General features: G+C 35.8%; 1 protein-coding gene across 9 annotated transcripts in view; it reads right to left on the bottom strand.

The window, feature by feature from the left end:
• The window catches only part of WASF1 (WAS protein family member 1), an 85,440-nt gene that overhangs the window by 18,487 nt on the left and 53,292 nt on the right, over positions 1–13,661 (bottom strand). For all 9 annotated transcript variants that reach the window (XM_027634141.1, XM_027634147.1, XM_027634142.1 and 6 more), the window contains 2 exons: positions 12,275–12,435; positions 973–1,107 (listed from right to left, as the gene is read on the bottom strand). In XM_027634141.1, the coding sequence (XP_027489942.1) occupies positions 973–1,107; positions 12,275–12,407 (268 nt within the window). In that variant the 5' untranslated portion in view covers positions 12,408–12,435. The remainder of the gene's footprint in view (positions 1–972; positions 1,108–12,274; positions 12,436–13,661) is intronic.

Consider the following 13,661-nt stretch of genomic DNA (forward strand, 5'->3'; position numbering starts at 1 on the left):
GAAACCTGTTCTAAAATTAATGTCACGCAAAATACGGAACCAAAACTTCTCCTAGCTTAATTTTGCTACTAGTGAAATTTCAACATCTATAACTAAAGACAGCTGAAGACCATGCCCCTGGTTTGACACTTCATTTTTCCTGTCAATACACAATTATCACACCTAGACATCCAGAACTGAAAAAGCTTTCTATACTTTAAAATTGGATCCCACAAGCAATCTGGAGTTATTTTTCATTATAGGATGTTTCTCTGCTTTCAAGTTCTTAACCATATAGTTTAGAACACCCTAAACTCTTTGGTATGACAAGACTTTTCATAGTTCCACCTGCAATCAACAAATATCCATGAAGGCAAAAAAGCTTCATGGCATTTACAAATTAAGTGGTCAATGTTCCTATAGTCATCACAAAGCCAAGGCATCCTTCAAATTCCATAAAAATTTGATCTTACAGGAATGAGCTATACCCTAATAAGCTATTTAGGAAGAATCCAAGAGGTTATACAGCATCAATAAATGAAGCTATACAATTATAATCATACAGAAAGTAAGATGGTACCAGTTAAATGCAAAAACCCTACTTGGACAAAGGTTTACATCCCACGGGAATTAGTAGGAAGGTTAAAAAAAAGAGTAAAGACTTATCTCCAAGCATTCACATAGTATTACTTAATATTCTTAACACTAATACATAACACTACTGAAGTGACACATTCTCCTGTAGCTGTTTTCATGTAAATTCATTGGTTACGGCATCATTCAGTAACCACGAAAATGCTGAGCTCAGAAAGCTGCTCAAGGCTATAAAAGAAACCTGTAGCAGAAATAGAAATGGACCTCTTTCTCGTGATGCTTTGTTCTGTGTTCTTATAACCATGATTTAAAGTATTAAACTATTATTATTTCCATTTCACGTATCAGTGGTGTCTGAGGCGACAAAATAAGAAACTTTCAGTGCAGGAGTTAACTTACATTCCTCTTCTTTTGGATCGAGTTGTGTAACACTGACAGATAAGCGATCTACACGCTCCTGTAAGGAGTTGACTCTAAATGAGAAACTGTGTGCTTCATTGAAAAGTTCACCAAATATATCTTCAGCATATTTACCTGAAACACAGGAAAAAAAAAGAAAAATTCAAGCGCTCGACAAGACAGCCAAATGAATTTGCCTTCAAAAAGATTTCTAACTATTTTAATTAAGTAATTCTAAGAGGCATGAGTATCACTTGTAACAACCTGTACTTACTGAGCCCATTAAGAATGCTTCAGAAAATCAAATGGAAGTTAGATATTTAATTTGCAAGTTATTTATCAGAAACGAAATTATTCAATGCATTATGGGACAGATATTCAGCTACTATAAATTCTTCTAACTATGATGATATGCAAGGAACTAGACTGCTTCGTTTCCTGAATATGTATAAAAGGATAACTTCCAATATCTGGAGGTATTGCTCCTGTATGAGCCACAACTAATCTTTCCAAGTGAAATTTACCTCAACATTTTTCTCAAAATGAAGCATAACTTCCACTCCTGCTGTACAGCAGACTTTACAAAAATGGTAGATCAGATATTTACATCTAGGTGAATTAGAGCCAGACTATTCAAAAATATACATTAAAATAATAAATCCTACCTCGAAGGGTCAAAATTCTAGTAATTGACCAATTTATACTGAAGTAAAAAAAAAAATCTCCTTTGTTCACTTCAATTGACATCACATGTTTAGCCCAAAAGAACAAGAGATTCAAGTATTATGACAAAAGGATCAGTAACGAGTTTCTCTTCTACAGAATATTTTGCATAGTGCTTCTAATGCTCTCCAGATTCCACTTGAGTAGTTTGCTGATGTCACTGAAAAAACCCCACCAGACTGCCTAGCAAAATTTGTAGCCACACTTCTGAAATATCATGTGATAGCTTTTAAAACTTAGTACTATATTGTGCATATGTAATTTGTGTAGTGCTTGTGCACTTAGGCTGGTTTTGGAAATACAAATCTCACAAATTTCTAACAACCTGCTTTGCACTCAAGTTCTGTCTGGTACAAAAGGAAAATATAGCTATGGAAATTTAGCCTTTGGTGAGCTATACGTCTGGAAGTATACATAAAAATGAGGACATTTTTATATAAACATATCAAAAGAACAAAAATCAAATCCCTACAGGTACTGTGGAAACTACTTGAAGATACTAAGCAGTAACCACAAGGCCAGCACATACCATTTATTAAGACTTAGGTAATAGCAATAGAAAACCAGCATGACTATAAACAACAGAATATAAAAGGGGATATCAGAAGAAATGTACAGAAGAAGAAAATAGATGGGATCATAAATTCTGGCATATTAAACATAAACCCCAAAAACTAGTCTGAGGAGCAACTAGCAAATTAACAATAAATATTCCTTTAAAGGCATGAAGAGCAAGAAAGCTGCCAGGGAGTCTGCAGAGCTGACTGGCAATGAAGGTATAACGGAATACAGAGAAGACAAGACCCCTGAAGAAAGCTAATATAACACTTTCCACTGGTGCTCACTGAAAGGAACTGCAGAGACCCTCATGCAAGACCCTCATGCAGCCCCCCCTCACTGGGGGAGGCTTGAAGAAATTGAAGGGACTATACAAAAATTACAAAAATAAACTAACAAAATGACCAGCAAATATTAGCAACAATTTGTAAATCTTCTTATAAACACTGAAGCACACAACAGTAAAGTTCAATTTTTTTTTTTGTGGAACATCTTGAGACCTACGGAGCTGTAAGGCTGACATCCAGACAAATTAGTGTAAATCATTACAGAGAACTGAATCAGCAGACATCTGGATGACTTGTTAGAGAAGAGGCAACACTGCTTTTATAAAGTGAAATGTCTGAATTGTTTATAAGGACACAGATAGAGTGCTATGATCTAGTGAGATTTCCAAGAGAGTTTAGAAAGTACTTAATTGAAGCTTTTGGGGAAAATTTAACAGATGGGGCATACAAAAGAAACAACAAGACACAGATAAATAACTCCTCAAAAGGTAGAAAACAGAGGATAGGAGTAAATCATCAGCCTTTACATTTGAGAAAGGTGAGTTTTCTTAAGTTTCTATGCTGGGATCTGTGTTACATAAGGTATCTGTAAATGACCTGAAAAAAAATGAGATTAAAGTTTGCCAGTGATACAAAGTTATGGAAACGAAACACCCTGAGCGCTAGGAAATACACAGAAACCCCAGCTGGTGGAAGAGGCTTCCAGGCTGTAAAGAGTTGAAAGCAGGGAGACTAGTAGGAGTATTGTACATGCTGTCTTGCTCTTATTCTTGGAGCAACTGCTAATAGCCACAGTGAGAAGCAGATCAAAGGCACAGCCATTCTTAGGACCTTTGTCTTTAAGCACCAGTCCACATTAAAACAGAGATGGAAAGTTAGTAAAGTCTTCTCAGCTGGCAACTCACCTAACACAAGACTTTCTAATATAGGTCTTGAAACTCTGTAAAGGTTATGTTCTTTAACCTGTATCTGAAGCAAGAGAAATTATTTAAAAATATGATCCACTAAGAGCAAGATTCCTAAACTTTTAACACACATATGCAAAAAAGTTAATGTACTTCAGGTAATATATTCAGAAATATTCATTTAAACTAGATAGTTCATGTAATATTCAGACATGCAAATTAGAATTAAAATCAAGTGTAAAATTTCATGTATAGAATAAAAAGTAAATTGCAGGGCCTTAAAGTCGAGTAACTTTCCTTTTATAGGTGTATTTAAGGCTACAGTTTTATCTGTATCATTTCATCAGGCTTACAATTCACCTACCTCATTAACGAGCTCCAATTGCCAATAATCTGTCTTGAAAATCTTTTCATTATGTTGCATACAGCCACAAACATACTGCAAGGAATAATTTGCCCATGCTTATGAACACTAATCCTCAAATGAGAAATACATTAAAAACAACCTGTCACGTTTGAAGTGGTATGCCAGCCATAATGTCTCTACCTACATGTCTGTTGGTGGTCTCTTTATTTAGCCACAGGTATATTTATCAAATACTTTTTCAAGGGAAGTAACGTGTTTGCATTTCATGCAATGTACAACTACCATTCAAAAGAATACTATATGTGAATGTATACATATATAACATTCCTAATCTAGTATTTGTTTATGTTGCTGTCTCTGTATGTATTATGTATGAATATATCTTCAATTTTGAAGGGATTACAAAAGATATGAATATGGGTAATAATACTGAAAAAAATGTCACAAACTCAAATAAGTAAAAACAAGTATGAGAAAAAATACGTTAATAAACAAAGTTGAGCTCATTCCACACAATGGGTAATATGTTAGAAGAGTAAGGAATCAAAATTAATTCCATTATATACAGTGAACATTCCAAAGTATTATTAACACTTCAGAAAATTTACACTATTAAGGTGCTACTTGATGAAAACCTCTTCTCTTGTTTCATGCAGTACAATAAAGAGAATTACAGTTGACTATGACAATTAAAATAATAACGTCAGGATCTTGGTCACACCTGGATACATAATACCAGATAAGAAAGATCAGTAATCTTGTTTGCCTATTAAATTAAATGACAATGTAGACTTCTGCAACTAAATAATTCAATGTCTGTGGAAAGCTTATTTTACTGTATTTGCAAAACTTGCCTGGCATTTATTTTTATTAACAGAGCATTTTTTTAAAATTTAAATAAGAGGATACATTATTTTTTAGTTTTAATTAAGCAATTTATTATTCACCTTATTATTGTTTTCACAATTTTTCCTCATGTCTCAAAGGGCTCTGTTCACAATTAAACCTTTAATAAGAAAGGGATACAGGAATGCAGGTCGCTCTGGTGTCAGTCAATCAGTATCCTTTTTTTCGACAGCCAAGTAAAATGCTTTGGAAGCAATGTGCTGTCCTTCCTTCCCTCGATAACTTGCATATGTTTTGATGGCTTTTTTTAACAACTATTTTCCTGACTTTTAAAACAGACCTGTGAGCTGAAAACAGAATACTAACTAGTTGCTACTAGCTGAAAATAAAATAAAAATAATACTGTTTACTGCCTTCTTCATTTTTTTTAATTAAACCCATCAAAACATGTATCATCCATTCATGTTCATTACCATGGCAATAAATGTACAATGGCTTATAAAATGTGAAAAAAATATGGATCAGTTTTACAGTGCTTCTCTATCACCATTTGTTCCTTTAAATCTGTTTTATCTCCTAATTTTCCCCCACAATTTCTTAAACATTTGTCCAGCAGCTCTGGCTTCTGTGCACAAATGAATAATTTCTAACCATTCAACACACTAAAATGAGGGGATACTAAGGCAAAAGAAATGGGGCTTTTTGTTTTGTTCCGGGGGATTGGGTATGTTTCAGATGAACTGAAGTCAACCACAATCACCACATCAGGTTCTGAACCATATTTCAGGCTAATTAAACAAAGCATGACAAAGAGATGTCTTAAAAGACCTATATATTGTGTTGTACAAGTTCTTAGAACCACATTAACAGGCTGCAGGGTCAGGGCATACATGAGCAGTGTCCTTGAAACTCCAGTCCTCAACTTCACCTGAACTACAGCATTCTCAACGATGTATCTGTTAGCAAACCTTAAGGAAAGGCCATTTAAATTAATCATTTTGCAACACTAGATCAGTTACCATCAGATTTAGTTACATGCTCTCAGACAAGGAGTAGGACATGTGGAAGAAGTCAGTTCTTTGTCATCCTTTTGCATTGTTAAAGAAAGAGTTCCAAACCCTTCAACATCTCAACCCCAAACAGCATCCCACAGATCAGTTATGGCATCAGCAGCCTATAGGAAACATGGGCTAAATTTTATGTATCTATCTGGACAAATAAACTGAGCACCTACCAGTGCCCAGTGCCATAAAACAGCATCATTTTCAGAAATTCACAAGGATGACTGGTAAAACTCAGGCCAACGCAAGATGCAGCAAGCAGGAAAACCAAAATAAGACCAGTATTGCCAAAAGTATTAATCTTAATTAATTTAGCCTTAAATAATCCATCACACTTCTGGAGATAGTGTGTGGGGGGATGTTAACATTTACACAAACAAAATCAAATCCAACATTAAATTAATTATAAAAATATGTATTATATTAAGTATGTGGTGAGATTATTAAGTGCAAAGTATAATGAAGTGTTATGCCATTAAATTTAATATTAATAAACATTATTTTAATATTGAAATAGTAAATATTTTGATATATTGAAATACACAAACCACAAAATAATATTACCATTTAAAAATATAGGTTTGGCCATTTAAAAAAAATACATAGAAACAGACAAAATATCTGAAAGAATAAGCTAAGAATTCAGTCTGTTACCCACCTATACTCTATCATTCCTTGATTTCTATTATTTCAATCTCATTCAAAAACTAAACAATATTTTTGCCCAGTACATTTACTAAAAAGTAAAAGCACAGAACAAGAGCTGTAAAATCTGTCTCATGTCCCACTGCACAATTCTTTCCCAATACACTTACACTACGCCAAATTACATTATTCACTACTGAATAGTTCCTTCCTACACAATACAGTGTATTCATTAGAAAATATTTTTTCAGAATAACTACTTACCACATCAGCCACTAACTATATATAATCCAGGTCTTTCTATAAAGCAAAACAAGAAAGGTATTCTAAGTCCTCCTCCATTAATTCTGACATGTAATTTAACATATCTATTGCCTGTTGACGCAGCTTCAGTTCTTCACAACATAATCTAATTTTTAGCAAAAATAAGGTATATCTGAGTTTTACTTAAAAGTCTAGACTTTTTTCTCATCAGGATCATTTCAATCTCACAGCTCAGTGACTAGGAGACAGACTAAAAGCTAGGAGAGTGAACTTGGAGATAAGAACCTTGGTAGATCCTTGAGAACCTCAGTGGCTATGCCTGAGCAAGCTCTGAAAAACCATGTACTAAATACATAGCATTGATGCTAATTAGGAACCTTCATTATGAGGGTTTAAGAGCAGTCCACAAGGATTGGATTTAAGGGTTATAACAGAGTATCAGAGTACTGAAGGGACAACTTGGTTCCTTTAGTCAGGAAAATTGAAACAGGCATCCTGACTGATCAAAAGTATCAAATAAACTTTGTTAAAGGTCATATCTGGAGCAAGTCTGATGCTTCTTGTTGACATCCGAAAAGAAAAAATCAGACTTCAAAATTCTTCAGCCATGATAGTCTGAGATATCATTTGCTACCTCCCACTGAGGACATCATCAAGTAAATTGGCTGAGATTATCCATTACGCATTCAGAAATCTGTGAAAGGGACTGATGAGATCTGAACTTGTGTTGAAGGTACTAGTCTAAAGATCATTTCATAGGGAAGTCTTGCTCTTCCTTTCCTTTCTAATATCACCCAAATTCACTGCTCTATGTAGGAAGGAATTAACAACAGGCAGGACTTCTTTTCTGCTAACACAGTTGTTTTCAATGAGACATGACTGACCATTTGTTCATCCCCTCATTACCATTTGAGACACACACAAAAGAGCATCACTTTGCCAATACCACTACTGCTGGGGACACAAGATCAAGAAACCAGACAAAGTCTTTGGGGATGGGGGTCTCTCAATCTAAGTTAGCCTTTAGTTTTCAAGTCCATCAATTTCTTTACCCTATGTACTGAAGAACACTTTTTCTAGTGTTCCCTGGCAATTGCAGTAATAATGAAGAAAGAGGAATGACTAATGAAGAAAATTCACAGAGAATATTGAACATGCTTCTGAGCATGCTGAGAGGGAGGATCTGCTCGGCAGGGCTCGCCAGAGGGGTTCTGCTGTTTCTGGAATGCTGACTGAAGCTCTGGCTGAAGATCTGTGAAGACTTACTTCCAATTATGCAATCATTCAACCTTACCATCTGCTGAAGATGGTGTCCCTACAGGATGAAGAGAGAGACTGGTTTTTGAAGAGGCCTGGTTCTAAAGATTAGTTGCAGTCCAGACACCTCACTGCTAAGTATTTCTGGAGAAACATTTCCCACTTACTGAATGTTAACATCTTAAGCCATGGGAAACTGAAGGTTTTCCTGAGGTGAAAAAGTGTCTCTCACAAGATGAACAGCATTTAAAACCCTCTAGGGGATGGCACGGTAAGCAAAAAATAAGAAAGAAAAGTTAAGCGAGTCTAAGAGGAAAAAACGAGGGGGAGAAATAATTTGCTCTAAAGTCAAGTTTTCACTCCTGAAAACTAATAATAAGGAGTAAGGAAAAGAAAGAATTAGAAGAACACGGTAAAAATAGAAAATACTACATAGAAAAGATAGAAAGAGGGAAAAGGCTACTGAAGGTTCAGTGTCAAGTGAAAATCATTTTCACTAACATAAAAGGCACTCCAGCTTGGCAAAGAGCTATTCAGCAGTCTCCTTCTTTATGCAGAGGTAAAAGAAAAAAATGGGGAATGACTTCTTGCTATGACTGAATAAAAGTTTTACTCTGAATGCCTGCAGTATAAATATTCAGTAAAGGAACATACTCAAAAGGAGAAATGTTCTCCTCCCTCTACACGGAGGTGTCAGAGACCAGGGCCAAGAACAAACCCCATCAGTTAGGTTTCTTATGTGGTACTGAGATTCTGTGTCGAGGGAACAGCTGAATAAAAGGAAAACCAAGATTGGCCAATAGCTGTGAACAAAATGAGAAGGCTGCATGCACACAATAGAACAATTTATCCATCTTCTAACAATGGCACAGCTACACAATGCTATCACTTGTGTTTCACGTACACGGGAATGTTATGGCCTGACATACACCAACATACACCAACTCAGGCAGAATGGGAGTACTAATGCATATGCAATATTGCTGAAAAAAGTAGGCAAGCACCTAGTATCTTCTCCAAAGCAGATACTGTCAGAAAGCAAGAAATACAGGGAAGAATGGCTAGGAAACTAAAACAGCTGTTGCTGTTGTCCAGAGAGTTTCTGTTGCCACAGTGCGAAGAAAAGCTGTCAGAACGCAGATCCTTTTATGAAGTAAGAGAAGACTGGGAATAGATAGCAGGAAAAAATTCACTTACTGGCAACTTTCTATGCTGTATTGAGACAGACTGATGTGTTTTCATGCTCCAGGGAGAAAGGCAAGGACTATCACTTGAAGCAGAAATTAATATTTCGTCCTCTTATCTCTACTTCTTTTAAAAGGTCAAAAAATTTCTCGAACAGAACAATTAAAAGCAACACATCAAATAAGCTATGAAAGGATTGACAATTTGTATGAAAATACATAGCAGCTATCACTGACATACTGGTGTAAATCTCTTTTCATTTTATATTAAAACACAGGAAACCAGAATTCCTGTCATTTAATAGGTATTGTTTCTGATTGCATATATAACTTAAACATAGTATCCAAGATCATCAAGTCCTGTTCAGGTTGAAAAGACCTTCAGAAGTCATCTAGTCCAACACCCTGCACAAAGCAGATCCAATTAGATCCATCTGCTTGACTAATCCAGTCAAGTAGTTAACGTCTCCAAGAATGGAGATCTAACAACATACATGACAAAACTCTACATTTAGTTTTTCTCAATAAGGAACTTTGGTCTTGTTTAAAGTACTGTAGGCTCCAATTTCGAGAGAGCACTCCTTTGCCAAATCATGTTAGAAGAAAGGTTAAGAATGGTTGATCATGAGAGTCATAACCATAATGGCAGAAGATTGATCCTCTATTTGAGGACCAGTAAATGAAAAATTTTAGAGGCAAAAATGACCGATTATTAATCAGGTCAAAGACCATTCATTTAAATTTCCATAACTTTACCATCAAAAGCAAAAGCAGTTTCAGTTTAAAGGAAATGAAACCCTATCCTACCAGTTTCCACCCTCAGAGTAAAGCCTCATTTCACCTACAACTTAAAGGCTGATTCTCAAACATGCACATTATTCACAGAAAACAAAAAGCGAAGGACTGCAGAGAAGCTCGTTGCCAGGGGACTGCTGCGAAACCATGCCTGCTGGCTGTGACTCACAGGCAACTACTGAAATTTATCTGCATGTCAGCAGGCCTTGCTGCACGCACGTAACAGTGACACACCAAGAGAAGACTGGTTATTCGGGTTTAAACATGAGAGACAAAACTCCTATGCCAGAACTCCCGAATATTTTTGAACTTGTATTGCTACTACCATAAAAAGGCAGAAAAACTATAAGAGTTCTGAAACAAAATACTTTCACAGGTACTCATACCCTTGTAACGTGATCTCCATTTCTATAGAGCAATCCTTAACATTGCTGAGAAATAAGGACTGTTCTGCAAAACATGTCCTGTTTTAATTGTAGGAAAAATGTGGGGTTTTTTTTTGGAAAACATACACAGTATAAACTAAAAACTTTGTTCATTTGGTATAAACACTGCCTGTAGAAGACCTACAAACACTGTGATGCTATTTAGAAGGAAGAACAAAACATGGAAATAACAGGTTCTGCTCATTAGTGTTTAACTTCTAAAGAATTCAGAATTACCTATTCTGGGCTTGCTGTTGCAGAGTAAACAAATGCATTTTCCTTTCTGTTTTACCTTCCTTGTCATATCCAAGATTGCATGCCTTTTTGACCACTAGTGAGTCACAAGTTCATGACAGAAACACGTCTCAAGTGAAAATAGCTAATTTAGGCTCATTCCCAACTACGCATACTTCATGTAAGAACCACGTTCTTTTCACACAAAAGGAGTTATATGTAATTACAGTTACATTCCCTCGCAAGTGTTTCTCAGTGCTACACAATAGGTAAACTGTGTAACAAATGTGGGAGCATTCAATGGATATTCTTCAATTCTTTTTTTTCCCCTTAATTGAGTTCTTTCTGTTCTGGTATTGCTTCATCCAGACCTCCTCCTAAGCAGCTGTACACACAATGTCGGATACAAGCTCTGTATACCAAGTAAACATAGCAAAGGCAGCTGAATCTCAATAGGTCAACCTGAGACCATGATGCTGAGTCAGAAGTTGGTGTTGGGTTTAAGGTCAAATGATACTTCCAAATGAAAACATCAAATATAAATTTGGTTTGCCACCTACAAAAGGAAATTCCCCCAGATGAAGCTTATAATCAAATAAGATTTTTTTAAAACAAGCAAACAAAAATAAAATAATGCAATATTAGTAAGAGTGACCTTGAAGGGAAAGCTAGGACGCGAGCCACAAGTCTGAGAAGGGCTTTTGTCAGAATGACGCAAAACTACAGATGATGACCATATACTGCATCCTAATATGACCTGCTCTTGGTTTACTGAAAAGTATTTAAATAGTTAATTTCCTTTGTTGCTGCAGTATATTAATAATGGTCATATTTACATGCTGTAAGCATTCCTGTCTCAATTGCATAATTCAGTGTCCTCAATTAGTGTTTTCCACCTAATGGCATCCTAACAGCTTTAAAAGGCTGCCACAACAGGCTTACTGTCAAACCAGTAATTAAATCAATCTAATTAAGAAATTAGTCTACATCACCTATGACTACGATAATGACGACACTGAAAGACTTTTCACACTGTAGATGTACATAAATGCACATTTAAATATTTAATGTGTTGATAGTCTTACTAATGTCCTAGTGGTTATAAAGCACCTGTAGTATTGGAAATTCAAAATGTTATCATACTGGTTCATCCAAAAACTTACTTAAGTTGCTGTAACTTAAAGCCTTTTCAGCAAAACTCCCTCACAGTTCTAGAGTTTGAGAACTATTCACTCCTCTCAAATGGACCAAAGGTACAATTGTTGACAGAAGGGATAATAAGGAAGAAAAAACATTAACTGCCTGAAATACTATGTAATAATTACATTTCTGGGTTTATTATTTCAGAAGGTAACTACATTTTTTTTCTGAATGACAACAACATGACCAAGGGCTTAAGTTAAGTGAATTAAGTAACCAATGATACATTCCTCATTATGTCATATTCCCTACTCAAGAATTGCTCTGAGGTTGGCAATTACTGACTTCATTAACTCCCAGCTATCTTTTTCTGTCATCTTCTACTGGTAACAGAAATATACGGATGAACCGTTTTAAGACATGCCGCTAGAAAAATTCCTAGCTTTCTTTCACAGAAGTTCATGCTAGTTACTAGCCACAAAAGGAGTACATTCAAGACTCAGTGACAATTTTCAACTGAGAATTTGAAAAAGTGTTCATACTTCAAACACAAAAACTGTGACTGTAAAATATATTAGTTCTAAATACAGCTATTAAGACAACGTACTTACTTAGGCTACTCAGTTGTCTGATTATATTTGCCAAGGAGATGTTGGTGACACATTCCAATTCATTCTTGATACCTCGGGGCAGAGCGGTGTGGCACAGGTGCCTGGGGTCTATGTTCCTTTTTACCAGTGGCATTCTGAAATGTATCAGAGGACCAGCAAACCTGCAAAGGAAAGAGACACAATACTCTTATAAGTCTAATTATATTTTAAATTCAGGTTATGCGTGAAGTTAAATCAACTAATCCTAACAAGATAAAAATAGCTCCATAATACTGATAGAAATCATTGCTCTGCGAGTACATAAATATTTTTTCTTTGCCCAAAGAAAGATTTGTTTCATTCTCTCTCTTTAAATCCTTACCTGATTGAGATTTCAGTGAAGAGACAAATAATTTTTTACAGTTCAGGTTTTTTATTTCCCCCTCCCCCCCCAAAAAAAGACAGGAAAATCTTTGTAGTACAAACCCATTAAAGAAAGATTGAGTTCTTGATGAACTACTTCCTTATTCAGGCCAAGCAAAGTCCAACAACAAATTCCCTTTATTATGAGGTCAAAGTCAAACTAGTTGTCTATTACACTCAAAAGGTAGATATGATTTATTTATTTTGTCCTGTTACTAGTAGGAGTCACCCTTCTAATTTGAACATCACTTCTAAATCATACCTAGTCACGGTAAGAAAAGAGAAGATGCTTCCCTTCCACACCTACACTGCTACTGACAATAAATTAATTTAAGAATGTGTCTTCAAAATACAAAAGTCTCCACAGTAAACTTCTCCAGACTGAAAGGCAAACAAGTTTTCCACAACATAACCTGTATGCAATCCCAGTCCCTCAACCAGACAGCCTGACACAGTTCCATCTGTCCTCTGCTTAGAAGTTTTACCCCAAAATGTTCTCAGGATGCAAGCCAGGCTTCGTGTTGAGCCACAGAATGCATCTTCCCTACAGTATATATTGAGACACTGTTATCCTTACTTGGTCAAAACTGAGAGATTTTTTTGCATAAGAATAACACAAGGCCATGGTGGTAGAGCTGAAATTTTGTTGATATGGAATGGCATAGTGAATTAAGAGTCAAAGGCAACTGTAATGGAGTACTTTCCCCTTGAAGACTGCTTAGATTTCTCCTTGCCGTGTTTTCTGAGAGTATATTCTTTCACTGAAGCCAGGACTCGTACCTGAGGGATGCAGGCAGGATCTTTAAATCTACCTGAGAAACACCTCCGTGTCTCCAGGATGTGATTAGACACCATTCATTGCATTTTAACATCATGTCTACCACCCTTATTTTCTTGAGAGAACAACAAAAAATATTTTATGCTTTTGAGGGATAAAAGTCAATAAAAGTGATTCTTATGGTCACTGGCTAAAGGGAAATACTAT

Source organism: Corapipo altera, unplaced genomic scaffold (assembly GCF_003945725.1).
Source record: "Corapipo altera isolate COAL_440 unplaced genomic scaffold, ASM394572v1 2b, whole genome shotgun sequence".
In the NCBI taxonomy this organism is placed as follows: Eukaryota; Metazoa; Chordata; class Aves; order Passeriformes; family Pipridae; genus Corapipo; species Corapipo altera.